This window comes from Pseudoliparis swirei, chromosome 12 (genome assembly GCF_029220125.1).
Source record: "Pseudoliparis swirei isolate HS2019 ecotype Mariana Trench chromosome 12, NWPU_hadal_v1, whole genome shotgun sequence".
Lineage (NCBI taxonomy): Eukaryota > Metazoa > Chordata > Actinopteri > Perciformes > Liparidae > Pseudoliparis > Pseudoliparis swirei.
Window position 1 is genome coordinate 1,180,573 of NC_079399.1, and position 17,500 is coordinate 1,198,072.

The following is a 17,500-nucleotide window of genomic DNA, read 5'->3' on the forward strand; positions in this document are numbered from 1 at the left end:
ATCTGTGTTTTTACGAAAGCTAACTCGGTCTCAGCCTTAGGGCTCACCTCCTAACCGGAACTGTCCACCAGGGGGCACCGAGTGGCCGCTGGAGGAGGAGCAGGTCTTGGCCCAGTAGTTCCCATTGAAGTAGACTCCCACGCGGCCGTTGGAGGAGGTCCAGAGGACGCAGTACGGCCTCATGGAGGAGCTGAAGTCGCTGGAGGAGAGGATGGAGTCGATGGGGCAGACGACTCCGCCCACGATCAGCTTCATGCCGGACCGATCGGAGCCCAGACTCAGAGCCTCGGTTCCCCCGAGGTCCAAGTAGTTAAAGAGCCACTCTTTCTGTTCAGGAACCAAGAGAACCCACATCACACACGAAGCAGAGGCTTCTATACAACCAGAGGAGTCGCCCCCTGGTGGTCAGGAGAGAGAATGCCGCTTCAACACATGAAGCATAGACTTCTATACAACCAGAGCAGCCCCAAAGTTACCCTCTGACTTCAACACACAAGAGTTCTGGTGAAGTGCGGTGGACTTTTCCCTTCTAACACGAGGGCTCCTCCAAAGCCCCAGGTCACCTGGGGGGGTTGAGGTGGCTCACCTGGGGGGGTTGAGGCGGCTCACCTGGGGGGGTTGAGGCGGCTCACCTGGGGGGGTTGAGGTGGCTCACCTGGGGGGGTTGAGGCGGCTCACCTGGGGGGGTTGAGGCGGCTCACCTGGGGGGGTTGACTCACCTGCTGCTGGCCGCTGCGCTCCACCTCGAAGCAGAGCGTCAGCTCACTGAGCGTCGGGAAGGACACGGAATCGGAGACCTGGACGAACCGGTTCCCTTTGGGGAGGGAGACCTTCTGGTTCCTCAGGGCCACGGCAACTGGAGAGAAGGATGGAAGGAGAGGAGAGGAGAGGAGGGATGAGTAAAGAAGAGGATGAATAAAGAGGAGCAACGAAGACATGGAGACAAAAACTAAAGAAAGTCAGACACCATCTTCACTTCAACTCGTCTCATTCTATGAGACTTTAACTGGCACACACACACACACACACACACACACACACACACACACACGCACACACACACACGCACACACAGTCAGCTCTCAGACAATTATTAGGGTTTCAATTGTGTCCTTCTTTTCAAAGTAAGAGAGAGTCCAGATCTCCGGATCAGAGGAGCCTGAACCTACCGTGTCGGAAGCTCACACTGAAGCCCCTCTTCTGCACGCTGAAGTCGGAGGTCAGCTGCAGCTCCATCACGTTGCCCGTGGAGTTGAGCGTCAGACCGTTGGCCGTCGGGCCGCAGAACTTCACGTCGAGGCTGCCCGTGCTCACCAGCACCCGGTCGTAGATGCAGCCCGGCGCCTCCTCCAGGTCAAAGTCGAGGAAGGAGAGCTGGATGATGAAGCCGGCGGGGGCCTGCATGGTCCACTTACAGGCCTGAGAATTGGGGTATTTGTGGGGGTAGCAGGGCGAGGTGAAGTGCCCCTGGGCCTCCGTCAGCACCACGTTACAGGTGGTGGAGCTGCAGCCCAGCACTGCAGGTGATGGTGGGAGGACACACTCATGAGCTTTCAGATGGACAACCGCCACTGAAGGCACTCAGAAGACTAGTTGCTCGTATACAAGGACACGAGGAGAGAGGACACAAGGCGACAAGAGGGTAGCACCCAGGAAAAGGGTAGGCGACCAGACCAAAGACAAAGGAGGAATCAGGAGGCGCCAAGGACAAACAGAGGAGGTGGGAGGGCCTCCACGTCGACGACCAGAGATTCAAGGACAAAGAGGACAAAGACAAATGTTCTCAAGAAGAAGGTTAGAAGGACCTTTAGGACTCAGGAGACGAAACCAAGACGCTTGTAAAGGGACAAGATGACAGGACACAAGGAGAGTGGTTTAGGAACTGTCATTGAGAGATTGGACCCTGAATCAGGAGGAGAAGGCAAGACGTGAAGTCAGCATCAACCAACCAATCAATCAACCAATCAACCAACCAATCAACCAATGAACCAACCAATCAATCAACCAATGAACCAACCAATCAACCAATCAATCAACCAATCAACCAACCAACCAATGAACCAACCAATCAACCAATCAATCAGAGAAGATGATTGGTTCAGTGACTCCACAGTAATCAGCCCCAATCCTTCACCCTTCAGTGTGAAGTGTTGCAGCAGGAGCATGAACATGGTTATATATATATATATATATATATACACAAATATATATATGTATATATATATATATACATATATGTATATATATACATATATGTGTATGTATATATATATATATATGGTTATATACACATATATAATATATATGTATATATATTCATATACTGTATATATATATATACATATATGTATATATATATTAGGGCTGTCAATCGATTAAAAAAATTAACTAATTAATCGCACATTTTGAAATTCATTAATCGCGATTAAAAGTTATTTTGTTCTTCTTTTTAAAGACAAAACTTCCCACAGAGCTGTGTTTCAAAGAGGCTCCTACATATAAAGTGCCAGTGAGGTATTTAATATTGTGGATGATAAATGGTTTCTTCAGTGAAAAAAGAAGTACATTGAGACCCCATTGTCATCTTTAACATAAACAGCAGAACCAGTGGCCTTGGTAACTGACTGACATTCACATATGTCACGTTAACCCTCTGGAGGCTGGGCTCATGTTCTCCATTTTACAAAAAAATGTAAATTCACCTTCCTCCTGTGTTAGCTTTCTGTTACCATCTCTTATGTTAGCGGGTCGGTGCCGACCCGTGTCTTAAATCAGCTGTAAAATACACCAACAACAATGATCTATCATCCAATTTGTTTCTCATCTCTTGGTTACCTTGTTAGGCTTCCTTATCCATGAAAATATTGGTTTTAATATTTTTGGTGTGGGCTTCTGGGCCTTTTCTTTGTCAGTATATCATATTTCAATTTAAAAAATGGTAAAATGAACCTCAAGAGAATCATTTAAATAAATAAAGGGTTGTTGTGTTACCTGACTATTACTGAGGGGTATTAGAACACATCTCTGAAATAAATTTGTTATATTTTTTTATTTTATTTTAATATTATTAACGATAGTAACATTTATGGTGTTAGGGTCAATTTCGACCCATATATATTTACTTCAAGAAAAAGGCTAAAAAGTATTTTTTTCAGCAATAGAACTTCAATACAAACACAAAATAAAAAGCAGAACAAGTCATAACACAACATATAGATTTGCAAGGTCAAACAAACAACCAATAAAGCAAATCAAACCAATAGAAATCAATTACTAGTTCCAAAACAAACAAAAAAACTCAATCAGAGTAAAAGTCTCTGTGTGCAAGAACTTGCATGTGTATGTGTGTGTTTAGATGCATGTGTGGCAAAAAGTGACACTTTTATTGTGTTCTTTGCAGAGACATTTCTTGCAGTTGAAGCACAATATGTGTGTCTTGCTTGGGCAGACCTCACACCTCTTTCTTTTAGAATCAGGTGGCCTGAGTCATAGCTGGTAAGGAAATTGTCACAGGTGATATTGTGACCCTGCAGTCCAGTAGTCATATCGAGGACCACACGTTTTCCTTGGTTTTTCTCGGGGATGCCACTCGCAGCTTTGCCTGTGTAAATCTGTAGATTCTGGAGAGAACAATGCAAAATAAGAATCCCCTAAAGCTCCCATGATTGGGGGAGGAGCTGGCTGCCACTGTGTTGGCTGACAGTGCACTTATGATTTCAGTTTTGGCTCTAATTATTGCTTTATAATCTTATTTTTATAACCGGGTCGAAACCGACCCTAACAACACAAAGGTCATAATTTCAACCAGAGCATTTTATAATTTAGTGAAACAAAATGTTTTTGTTTTATTTAGTTGAAATAGAGGTTCCTGACAAAGTCAAAAAGCCTTGATGAAAATAAACAAATGTATGTGGTTCTTTTTTGCATTTAAAACCTAAAATGGGTCGGTGCCGACCCTAACACAAGAGGAAGGTTAAAGTCTTTTGCATGTGACACATCAAACATTCCAGAACAATCTCAGCTCTATATAATGAGGCTCATTGTCCTCGCGCCGTGTTCTCTGGTTCTCTGACTGACAGGCTGCTAATGAGCCTCACCTGTGAGGTGGGAGGTCCTTTGTGAAAATGTAGACAGACAAACGGATTGACCAATCACGGTGAAGGTTTCGTGTGACGAGTTCTTTCCGCGCCGCGTCCCCCGACACGTCGCCCCTCCGTTCCTCTGTGTGTCAGAGGGGGAGACGGGAGGAAGGAGGAGCAGGAGGAAACCCGACTGATTCATCCACGAGTTAAACTCATTTATGATCCTTATTTTCGCGGAGAACTCATGTTTTAAAAACGGAAACAGTGTTAAACCGTACTGCCGCGGTTTGACACTCAGAGGAGTGAAAAAACACCGGAAGTAAACAAAGTTGCGTTAATTGTGGAAAAATATTTTTGTGCGTTAACGAGGCCAAATTAATCGCATAGATTAACGCGTTAACGCTGACAGCCCTATATATATATATATATATATATATATATATATCTTTAGGTTCTACATGTGGTCTCTGGGGTTCTTTAGGTTCTACATGTGGTCTCGGGTTCTTTAGGTTCTACATGTGGTCTCTGGGGTTCTTTAGGTTCTACATGTGGTCTCTGGGGTTCTTTAGGTTCTACATGTGGTCTCTGGGGTTCTTTAGGTTCTACATGTGGTCTCGGGTTCTTTAGGTTCTACATGTGGTCTCTGGGGTTCTTTATGTTCTACATGTGGTCTCTGGGGTTCTTTAGGTTCTACATGTGGTCTCTGGGGTTCTTTAGGTTCTACATGTGGTCTCGGGTTCTTTATGTTCTACATGTGGTCTGGGGTTCTTTAGGTTCTACATGTGGTCTCTGGGGTTCTTTAGGTTCTACATGTGGTCTCTGGGGTTCTTTATGTTCTACATGTGGTCTCTGGGGTTCTTTAGGTTCTACATGTGGTCTCTGGGGTTCTTTAGGTTCTACATGTGGTCTCTGGGGTTCTTTATGTTCTACATGTGGTCTCTGGGGTTCTTTAGGTTCTACATGTGGTCTCGGGTTCTTTAGGTTCTACATGTGGTCTGGGGTTCTTTAGGTTCTACATGTGGTCTCTGGGGTTCTTTAGGTTCTACATGTGGTCTCTGGGGTTCTTTATGTTCTACATGTGGTCTGGGGTTCTTTATGTTCTACATGTGGTCTCTGGGGTTCTTTATGTTCTACATGTGGTCTCTGGGGTTCTTTAGGTTCTACATGTGGTCTCTGGGGTTCTTTATGTTCTACATGTGGTCTCTGGGGTTCTTTATGTTCTACATGTGGTCTCGGGTTCTTTATGTTCTACATGTGGTCTGGGGTTCTTTAGGTTCTACATGTGGTCTCTGGGGTTCTTTATGTTCTACATGTGGTCTCTGGGGTTCTTTAGGTTCTACATGTGGTCTCTGGGGTTCTTTAGGTTCTACATGTGGTCTGGGGTTCTACATGTGGTCTCTGGGGTTCTTTAGGTTCTACATGTGGTCTCTGGGGTTCTTTAGGTTCTACATGTGGTCTCTGGGGTTCTTTATGTTCTACATGTGGTCTCTGGGGTTCTTTAGGTTCTACATGTGGTCTGGGGTTCTACATGTGGTCTCTGGGGTTCTTTAGGTTCTACATGTGGTCTCTGGGGTTCTTTAGGTTCTACATGTGGTCTCTGGGGTTCTTTAGGTTCTACATGTGGTCTCTGGGGTTCTTTATGTTCTACATGTGGTCTCTGGGGTTCTTTATGTTCTACATGTGGTCTCGGGTTCTACATGTGGTCTGGGGTTCTTTAGGTTCTACATGTGGTCTCTGGGGTTCTTTATGTTCTACATGTGGTCTCTGGGGTTCTTTAGGTTCTACATGTGGTCTCTGGGGTTCTTTAGGTTCTACATGTGGTCTGGGGTTCTACATGTGGTCTCTGGGGTTCTTTAGGTTCTACATGTGGTCTCTGGGGTTCTTTAGGTTCTACATGTGGTCTCTGGGGTTCTTTATGTTCTACATGTGGTCTCTGGGGTTCTTTAGGTTCTACATGTGGTCTGGGGTTCTACATGTGGTCTCTGGGGTTCTTTAGGTTCTACATGTGGTCTCTGGGGTTCTTTAGGTTCTACATGTGGTCTCTGGGGTTCTTTATGTTCTACATGTGGTCTCTGGGGTTCTTTAGGTTCTACATGTGGTCTGGGGTTCTACATGTGGTCTCTGGGGTTCTTTAGGTTCTACATGTGGTCTCTGGGGTTCTTTAGGTTCTACATGTGGTCTCTGGGGTTCTTTAGGTTCTACATGTGGTCTCTGGGGTTCTTTAGGTTCTACATGTGGTCTGGGGTTCTTTAGGTTCTACATGTGGTCTCTGGGGTTCTTTAGGTTCTACATGTGGTCTCTGGGGTTCTTTATGTTCTACATGTGGTCTCTGGGGTTCTTTATGTTCTACATGTGGTCTCTGGGGTTCTTTAGGTTCTACATGTGGTCTGGGGTTCTACATGTGGTCTCTGGGGTTCTTTAGGTTCTACATGTGGTCTCTGGGGTTCTTTAGGTTCTACATGTGGTCTCTGGGGTTCTTTAGGTTCTACATGTGGTCTCTGGGGTTCTTTAGGTTCTACATGTGGTCTCTGGGGTTCTTTAGGTTCTACATGTGGTCTCTGGGGTTCTTTAGGTTCTACATGTGGTCTCTGGGGTTCTTTAGGTTCTACATGTGGTCTCTGGGGTTCTTCACAGAACGGGTTCCTCATGTTCTCCACAGCTGGAGGACGTTCCGCCCTCACAGAATAATAACAGACAAGCCGCGATGGAAAGAATGGCCGCCTCTCTCCTGAGGAACAATGAACCCGTTGATCTCCAGACCACAGCCAACGCACGCAGAACGTCACGGGCCCAGTATGTGAGAGGGGGGGGGGGGGAGAGGGAGACAGAGAGGGAGGGGAGGGAGAGACTAACTCTTCTGCCTCCATTAAAGTTGTTCAACATGAGATTTCAGTAACATTTAGATTTAAAATCTAAAAACACTTAAATCCTTCAACTGATGGAAAACTAGAAACACTCTCCCACACACACACACACTCTCACTCCCTCTCTCACACACACACACACTCACTCCCTCACACACACACACTCTCACTCCCTCTCTCTCTCACACACACACACACACTCACTCCCTCTCTCACACACACACACACACTCACTCCCTCTCTCACACACACACACACACACACACACTCCCTCTCTCACACACACACTCTGCCTCTCACTCACACACACTCCCTCTCTCACACACACACACACACACTCCCTCTCTCTCACGCACACACACTCTCACTCCCTCTCTCTCACACACACACTCTCACTCCCTCTCTCTCTCACACACACACACTCACTCCCTCTCTCACACACACACACTCCTCTCTCTCACACACACACACACTAACTCCCTCTCTCACACACACACACACACACAGCCCTTCTCTCTTTGGGACTGTAGACTTCTACATCTCCTGATCCTCTGATTTCATTCAGCTCGGAGAGTAAAAGCTTTGTGTGTGTGAGTGTGTGTGTGTGAGAGAGTGTGTGTGCGTGTGATTGTGTGTGTGTTGAAAACCACACGATACAAAACCCCAAACCTTTAAAAGTCGTATCTCAAGTTTCAGTCAGAACAGAATCACGTTTCTCTTTTTCCTCTGGAGGCTGGGAGTTCAACACGGAACCACACGGAACCCCACAGAACTACACGGAACCAGACAGAACCACGGAACCAGACAGAACCACAGGGAACCACACGGAACCCCACGGAACCACACGGAACCACAGGGAACCCCACAGAACCACACGAAACCCCACAGAACCACACGAAACCACAGGGAACCCCACAGAACCAGACAGAACCACACGAAACCACAGGGAACCCCACAGAACCACACGGAACCACAGGGAACCCCACAGAACCACACGAAACCACAGGGAACCCCACAGAACCACACGGAACCCCACAGAACCACAGGGAACCCCACAGAACCACACAGACCCCCACAACGAAAATAACCTTAACGTTAGCTTGTCTTAAAGTTAGCTTGTCTTAACGTTAGCTTGTCTTAACGTTAGCTTGTCTTAACGTTAGCTTGTCTTAAAGTTAGCTTGTCTTAACGTTAGCTTGTCTTAACGTTAGCTTAGCAACAACATGTTACAAAGAGACGTCTTAACACGCGACCCCGTTAGCACGTTGTGACGTGTTCTGACGCAGTAGATACGTTAGCTTAATGTGTGTGAGTCTCCTCCCGGAGCCTGAGCCCTTGGATGTCCTTCAGGCTCCGGGCCCCAGGGCCTCCGGGCCTCAGGGCCCCCAGCAGCACCGGAGCCCTGAGGCCCGGAAGAGGAGGAGCCCTTTCAACAGCTTCTCATTTCATTCCTCAAACAATGGCGGACGAGACGCTCCAGACCGTCAGTTTCCCCGTGGGGCGGAGAAAGGTAAACAAGGGACAAGAGGGCCGGAACAGCTTCATTCTGTCACTCTCAGGGGAGGGAGAGAGAGAGAGAGAGAGAGGGAGAGAGAGAGGGAGGGAGAGAGAGCTTCATTCTGTCACTAAGGGTCACGGGATCGCCAAGTGGTGAACGTGAGAATTACATGTGAGACAGACTCACAGCCAGGAGGCACCAAGAGGTCAGGGCTCTGGAGAGAGAGGGAGAGGGAGAGAGAGGGAGAGAGAGAGAGAGGGAGAGTGAGAGAGGGAGGGAGAGAGAGAGAGGGAGAGAGAGAGAGAGAGAGGGAGAGAGAGAGAGGGAGAGAGAGAGAGGGAGAGGGAGGAGGAGAGAGAGGAGAGAGAGAGAGAGGAGGGAGAGGGAGGGAGAGAGAGGAGGAGAGAGAGAGGAGAGGGAGAGGAGAGGTAGAGGAGGAGAGAGAGAGAGAGAGAGGAGAGGGAGAGGGAGAGAGAGAGGAGGAGGAGAGGAGGGAGGGAGAGGAGAGGAGAGAGAGGAGAGGAGAGAGGAGGAGAGAGGGAGAGAGAGAGAGAGGAGAGAGAGGAGAGGAGGAGAGAGAGGGAGGAGGGAGAGAGAGAGGGAGAGGGAGAGAGAGCTTCATTCTGTCACTCTCAGGGGAGGGAGAGAGAGAGGGAGGGAGGGAGAGAGAGAGAGAGAGGGAGAGAGAGCTTCATTCTGTCACTCAGGGAGGGAGAGAGAGGAGAGGGAGAGAGAGAGAGGAGAGGAGAGAGAGAGGAGAGAGAGAGGGAGGGAGAGAGAGCTTCATTCTGTCACTCTCAGGGGAGGGAGAGAGAGAGGGAGAGGGAGGGAGAGAGAGGGAGAGAGAGGGAGGGAGGAGAGAGAGAGAGGGAGAGAGAGAGAGAGAGAGGAGAGAGAGGGAGGGAGGAGAGAGAGAGAGAGGGAGAGAGGAGAGAGAGAGGGAGAGAGGGAGAGAGAGAGAGGGAGAGAGAGGGAGGGAGAGAGGGAGAGGGAGGAATGTCTGAATTATAAATCATAAAAGAAGACAAAGGTGTGGAGTAATTGCTCACAGGTGCTCCTCCTCCTCCTCCTCCTGTCTGTCATGAGGAGGTAATAGAGAGTGGCATCCGAGGGGGGAGGAGGTGAGGAGAGGAGGAAGAAGAGGAGGCGGAGGAGGAGGAGGAGCTTCATCACTGAAACATGTACAGCTTCCTGCACACACACACACACACACAGCTAACCTCAGTGTGTGTGTGTGTGTTAATATATTTTCCAATAGCCTCAGGCCAAACCGACCGGTTCAAATACACACACACACACACACACACACACAAGGGTTAAGAGACCAGTACAGAGACCACATGACCAGATGAACCAACCAGAGGACACAGACGTTGAGTTCAGGACTTAAAGAAAAAGAAGAAAATGTGAGTACAAAAATAAATAAGTAAAAAGAAGTGAAGAGGAAACGAGGGAAGAAGAGAGGATGGGAATCCTAATAAAACATGGAGACTGAAACATGAAGACTGAAACATGAAGAATAAAACATGGAGACTGAAACATGAAGACTGAAACATGAGGACTGAAACATGAGGACTGAAACATGAAGAATAAAACATGAAGACTGAAACATGAGGACTGAAACATGAAGACTGAAACATGAGGACTGAAACATGAAGAATAAAACATGGAGACTGAAACATGAAGACTGAAACATGAAGAATAAAACATGGAGACTGAAACATGAAGACTGAAACATGAGGACTGAAACATGAAGAATAAAACATGGAGACTGAAACATGAAGAATGAAACACGAAGACTGAAACATGGAGACTGAAACATGAAGAATAAAACATGGAGACTGAAACATGGAGACTGAAACATGAAGACTGAAACATGGAGACTGAAACATGAAGACTGAAACATGACGACTGAAACATGGAGACTGAAACATGAGGACTGAAACATGAAGACTGAAACATGGAGACTGAAACATGAAGAATGAAACATTAAGAATGAAACATGAAGACTGAAACATTAAGAATGAAACATGAAGACTGCAACATGGAGACTGAAACATGAAGACTGAAACATTAAGAATAAAACATGGAGACTGAAACATGGAGAATAAAACATGACTGAAACATGAAGACTGAAACATGGAGACTGAAACATGAAGACTGAAACATGAAGAATAAAACATGAAGACTGAAACATGAAGAATGAAACATGAAGACTGAAACATGAAGACTGAAACATGAAGACTGAAACATGGAGACTGAAACATGAAGACTGAAACATGGAGACTGAAACATGAAGACTGAAACATGACAACTGAAACATGAAGACTGAAACATGGAGACTGAAACATGAAGACTGAAACATGACGACTGAAACATGGAGACTGAAACATGAAGACTGAAACATGAAGAATGAAACATGAAGACTGAAACATTAAGAATGAAACATGAAGACTGAAACATGGAGACTGAAACATGAAGAATAAAACATGGAGAATAAAACATGGAGACTGAAACATGAAGAATAAAACATGAAGAATAAAACATGGAGACTGAAACATGAAGACTGAAATATGAAGAATAAAACATGGAGACTGAAACATGAAGACTGAAACATGAGGACTGAAACATGAAGACTGAAACATGGAGACTGAAACATGAAGAATGAAACATGAAGACTGAAACATGAAGACTGAAACATGAAGACTGAAACATGGAGAATGAAACATGAAGACTGAAACATGAAGAATGAAACATGAAGACTGAAACATGGAGACTGAAACATGGAGAATGAAACATGAAGACTGAAACATTAAGAATGAAACATGAAGACTGCAACATGGAGACTGAAACATGAAGACTGAAACATGGAGAATGAAACATGAAGACTGAAACATTAAGAATAAAACATGGAGACTGAAACATGGAGAATAAAACATGACTGAAACATGAAGACTGAAACATGGAGACTGAAACATGAAGAATAAAACATGAAGACTGAAACATGAAGAATGAAACATGAAGACTGAAACATGAAGACTGAAACATGGAGACTGAAACATGAAGACTGAAACATGGAGACTGAAACATGAAGACTGAAACATGAAGACTGAAACATGACAACTGAAACATGAAGACTGAAACATGGAGACTGAAACATGAAGACTGAAACATGACGACTGAAACATGGAGACTGAAACATGAAGACTGAAACATGAAGAATGAAACATTAAGAATGAAACATGGAGACTGAAACATGAAGAATAAAACATGGAGAATAAAACATGGAGACTGAAACATGAAGAATAAAACATGAAGAATAAAACATGGAGACTGAAACATGAAGACTGAAATATGAAGAATAAAACATGGAGACTGAAACATGAAGACTGAAACATGAGGACTGAAACATGAAGACTGAAACATGAAGACTGAAACATGGAGACTGAAACATGAAGACTGAAACATGAAGAATGAAACATGAAGACTGAAACATGAAGACTGAAACATGGAGAATGAAACATGAAGACTGAAACATGAAGAATGAAACATGAAGACTGAAACATGAAGACTGAAACATGGAGACTGAAACATGAAGACTGAAACATGAAGACTGAAACATGGAGACTGAAACATGGAGACTGAAACATGAAGACTGAAACATGAAGACTGAAACATGGAGACTGAAACATGAAGACTGAAACATGAAGAATGAAACATGAAGACTGAAACATGAAGACTGAAACATGAAGACTGAAACATGGAGAATGAAACATGGAGACTGAAACATGAAGACTGAAACATGAAGAATGAAACATGAAGACTGAAACATGAAGACTGAAACATGAAGACTGAAACATGGAGAATGAAACATGAAGACTGAAACATGAAGAATGAAACATGAAGACTGAAACATGGAGACTGAAACATGGAGAATGAAACATGAAGACTGAAACATTAAGAATAAAACATGGAGACTGAAACATGAAGAATGAAACATTAAGAATGAAACATGAAGACTGAAACAGAGACTGAAACATGAAGAATGAAACATGGAGAATAAAACATGACTGAAACATGGAGACTGAAACATGAAAACTGAAACATGAAGAATGAAACATGGAGACTGAAACATGAAGACTGAAACAGAGACTGAAACATGAAGAATGAAACATGGAGAATAAAACATGACTGAAACATGAAGACTGAAACATGAAAACTGAAACATGAAGAATAAAACATGAAGACTGAAACATGAAGAATGAAACATGGAGACTGAAACATGAAGAATGAAACATGAAGACTGAAACATGGAGACTGAAACATGAAGAATAAAACATGGAGACTGAAACATGAAGACTGAAACATGGAGACTGAAACATGAAGACTGAAACATGGAGACTGAAACATGAAGACTGAAACATGAAGACTGAAACATGAAGACTGAAACATGACGACTGAAACATGGAGACTGAAACATGAGGACTGAAACATGAAGACTGAAACATGAAGAATGAAACATTAAGAATGAAACATGAAGACTGAAACATTAAGAATGAAACATGAAGACTGCAACATGGAGACTGAAACATGAAGACTGAAACATGGAGAATGAAACATGAAGACTGAAACATTAAGAATAAAACATGGAGACTGAAACATGAAGAATGAAACATGAAGACTGAAACAGAGACTGAAACATGAAGAATGAAACATGGAGAATAAAACATGACTGAAACATGAAGACTGAAACATGGAGACTGAAACATGAAGACTGAAACATGAAGAATAAAACATGAAGACTGAAACATGAAGAATGAAACATGAAGACTGAAACATGGAGACTGAAACATGAAGACTGAAACATGGAGACTGAAACATGAAGACTGAAACATGGAGACTGAAACATGAAGACTGAAACATGAGGACTGAAACATGGAGACTGAAACATGAGGACTGAAACATGAAGACTGAAACATGGAGACTGAAACATGGAGACTGAAACATGAAGACTGAAACATGACGACTGAAACATGGAGACTGAAACATGAAGACTGAAACATGAAGACTGAATCATGAAGACTGAAACATGACGACTGAAACATGCAAACAGCAGCAGAACCAATGGGGGAATGAAGAGCATCTGAAACATGGTGATGAAGCACCTTTAATTCTCAGGTTGCCTCTTCACTGAAACTTTTCTGAATGTCTTAAAGCCTTTGAAGTATTTCACTTCCTGTTTACTGTTGACAGCCAATGAGTGAAGAGCTCTCTGTCAACAGGGACTCTGCAGACCGTCTGTATCGCAGAGTAAACAAAGTAAACATCCGTCTGAATACTCATCATCTGCATCATAAAGTTGAAACGGATCCAATAACATAAAGATCTGCTCAAACTTCTCAGTCAGTTTGTTCGCAGCTGAACTTGAACGCCTCGTGGTGTGTTCAAGGACCTGGACGTGACTCGTGAGCTGACTAACTGTGAACTCAAACACCATAAATCCTCCTGCCGGACCCACCGTGTCGCTGCAGGCTCATCCAGACCAGGACTGGGAGGAGCTGACGGAGGCTCCACCCTCCTCCTCCTCCTCCTCCTCCTGTACAGGACTCCCTATAGGAGCAGAACGGGGAGATCATCAGAACTCAGAATAAAAGGAGGTGCTTCTCACTTCCAGTTCCAGGGCTTCCTGGATGGATCCTGGAGATTAATATGGACTCAGTCCACGGTTCTGGTTCTGGTGAACCGGTTCAGGTTCTGGTTCAGGTTCTGATTCAGGTTATGGTGAACCGGTTCAGGTTCTGGTTCAGGTGAACCGGTTCTGACCCAGAGGGAACCCCAAACCCAGTCCTTCAGGAACGTCATATGAACATGACGGACAGCAGAGGATTATAAACATTTATTAAATATAAATACTAGGGCTGTCAGCGTTAACGCGTTAATCTATGCGATTAATTTGGCCGCGTTAACGCACTAAAATATTTTAACGCAATTAACGCAACTTTGTTTACTTCCGGTGTTCGTTGAAGTTTTTACACTCAAACCGAGTGTCAAGCCGCGGCAGTACGGTTTAACACTGTTTCCGTTTTTAGAACAATTATTTCTCGGCGAAAATAAGGATCATAAATGAGTTTAACTCGTGGATAAATCAGTCGGGTTTCCTCCTGCTCCTCCTTCCTCCCGTCTCCCCCTCTGAACACAGAGGAACGGAGGGGCGACGTGTCGGGGGACGCGGCGCGGAAATAACTCGTCACACGAAACCTTCACCGTGATTGGTCAATCCGTTTGTCTGTCAACATTTTGGGGAAAAAACAACCAATGAACACTCAGTAAATCACAAAGGACCTCCCACCTCACAGGTGAGGCTCATTAGCAGCCTGTCAGTCAGAGAACAGAGAACACGGCGCGAGGACAATGAGCCTCATTGAATAGAGCTGAGATTGTTCTGGAATGTTTGATGTAGAACACGTGGGGGTGTGTCACATGCAAACGCCTTTAAAAGGTGAATTTACATTTTTTTGTAAAATGGAGAACATGCCCCCAGCCTCCAGAGGGTGAACGTGACATATGTGAATGTCAGTCAGTTACCAAGGCCACTGGTTCTGCTGCTCAGTGTTAAAGATGACAGGACCAATGGGGTCTCTATATACTTCTTTTTTTTAACTAATCTGATGTTTCACTGAAGAAACAATTTATCATCCATGATATTGGGGGGGCGGCTTTAGCTCAGTGGGGTAAGAGGGCCGTCCTGCAACCGCAGGGTTGTGGGTTCGATCCCCGCTCTCCCCATTAGTTGCAAGTCAAAGTGTCCTTGAGCAAGGCACTGAACCCCCAGTTGCTTCCCGGGCGCATCACCGCAGCCCACTGCTCCTTCATAACTAAGGATGGGTCAAATGCAGAGAACTAATTTCCCCTTGGGGATTAATAAAAGTGTATATTCATTCTATATTCTATTAAATACCTCGCTGGCACTTTATAGGTAGGAGCCTCTTTGAAGACACAGCTCTGTGTGAAGTTTGGTCTTTAAAAAGAATGAACTTGTAACTTTTAATTGCGATTAATTAATTTCAAAATGTGCGATTAATTAGTTACTTTTTTTAAATCGATTGACAGCCCTAATAAATACATTTCATTTACAATTTTCCAATTCAATGAAAAAATATAAAAATATATATAAACACTTTTTCTTATCGAATTCATAATTTAAATAATTAATAAAAATAAAAACATTCTCGAAATAAAATGAAACACTTTTAAAACAAATACAAAATATTTAATATATACACATGTATATATACGTGTATATATTAAATATTTTGTATTTGTTTGTGTTGTATATATATATATATATATATATAAACTGTTATAACTTTAAAAAGGAGGTTTTTCATTTTTCAGATCGAAAGCTTCTTCTTCTTCTGACTGACAACAACAACAACAACAACAACGTGGACTCACATCACTGAAGCTACTCCTGAAGTTTCATCTTGATCCTCAAAGTTCAGACAAAACTCATGAAATCCAGAAAGAGACCCGAAGTCTAGAGAGACGGAGAGAGACTGAGAGGAGGAGGGAGAGAGAGGGGGAGGGAGAGAGAGAGAGAGAGAGAGGAGGAGACGGACTCCCGCCCGGGTGGGCTCGCTTCTCCTGCCCGGACGGCCCGGCGGGGTGGATTCGTTTCGGACGTTTTCAAAATAAAAGCCTTCAGATGACTTCAGTTCACTGCAAGGGAAACGATGCGTGAACTGTAGTTAATGCAGAATAATTATTAATAATAATAAAGTTATTATTAAACTTCCACTGCAGTTCACTGACTGTAGAAGAGTTGTTATTATAAGCTAATGTACCCACAAGTTTCATTAGGGAAACAATGTAATCATCTATAATACAAACTAATATAAAACGACAACACAATACGGATACATTATAGTAATAATGTTTAATAAGATGTGTAATGTTGCTTATACTTCAGTTCTCGACGGAGACAGGAGACTTTTAATTTGAAAAGCAGATCATCGAAAAACACGACATCGCTCACGTCAATAAACTGTTGTTGCCCTGCCGGTTTCTTCAAAGCGAGTCACATGTTGACGTTTCTGTTTCATAAACATGTTTAAAGATCCCTGAATCCAGGAAGCAGACTTTACTTTTTTTAATCTAAAAGGAAAATAAACCCGTCGAATAAATTAAATTAAAAATGAATAAAAAATTCCCAAAGATCAGAATCAGAATCAGAATCAGAAACAGGTTTATTGCCAAGAATGTTTTCACAAACAAACGAGGAACTTTTTTTGGCGGAAGGTGCAAGATTCGCGCACCAAGACACCGAGGCGCCGTCCGCGGCGCCATCTTGGAAAGGGTGGATGAAAGATGACAGCATAACATGAGGGAAGAGAGGCGAGAAAAAGAAAAAGCCACCCCCCGACTATGCCCCTAGAGGGGTACAGTGTGGGAGCAGGAGAAACAAAAACACCATTGCACATAAGCACATACATCTTAGACATGACTTGCAACGAGTAGGAAGGGGGGGAGGTAATCCAAAGACTGGGCGATAGCCCCGCCATTGGGGGCAGAAGGTAACCAGCACCGACAAGCAGCCAGCCCGGTCCATCGCCGTCACGGCGCCGGACGCAGACCCCGGCAAAGATATCAAAGATATTAAATAAAGAAACTCGAGACATTTGAGCATCATTTCAAATATTTTATTCAAACTGAGAAACGTTAAATAATAAAACCCCCATAAAAAACAAGATGGCCGCCGCTCTCACACAGAATCAACAAACAGGCGCTTTGGCTTCCTTCAACTTTTTATCGTGTAAAACAGCAAAAAATTAAATTAGAGTTAAATTCAAACGGAGACACCTTCGTTAGCTCCTCACGTAGCATGTCAGCTAAACGCGCCCTTTACACGCCACACGGCTGACCAGCCACACTAAGACAGCGTTTTATTCTGGCGGGATCACAGGAGGAAGTAATAAAGTTAGTGGCGGAGGAGCGTCGAGTTATTTTACTTCTCCGGAACATTAAAGCCACAGCGCGTCCGGTCAGCATCGAACCCC

The 17,500-nt window shown here is 44.1% G+C and overlaps 2 protein-coding genes across 2 annotated transcripts in view; both read right to left on the reverse strand.

Annotated features, from left to right (window-relative positions):
• LOC130202725 (adhesion G-protein coupled receptor G6-like) overlaps positions 1 to 17,023 on the reverse strand; it is a 40,703-nt gene extending 23,680 nt beyond the window's left edge. The window contains exons 1-5 of the mRNA XM_056428450.1: positions 15,900 to 17,023; positions 13,963 to 14,054; positions 1,170 to 1,517; positions 720 to 856; positions 48 to 327 (exon numbers count right to left, since the gene is read on the reverse strand). Of these exons, the coding sequence (XP_056284425.1) occupies positions 48 to 327; positions 720 to 856; positions 1,170 to 1,517; positions 13,963 to 14,054; positions 15,900 to 15,901 (859 nt within the window). The 5' untranslated portion in view covers positions 15,902 to 17,023. The remainder of the gene's footprint in view (positions 1 to 47; positions 328 to 719; positions 857 to 1,169; positions 1,518 to 13,962; positions 14,055 to 15,899) is intronic.
• Positions 17,024 to 17,121: 98 nt separating this feature from the next.
• Positions 17,122 to 17,500, reverse strand: part of vta1 (vesicle (multivesicular body) trafficking 1) — a 32,032-nt gene continuing 31,653 nt past the window's right edge. Inside the window, exon 8 of the mRNA XM_056428456.1 lies at positions 17,122 to 17,500. This exon is cut by the window's right edge and continues 809 nt beyond it. The gene's annotated coding sequence lies outside the window, so the exon portion shown is untranslated.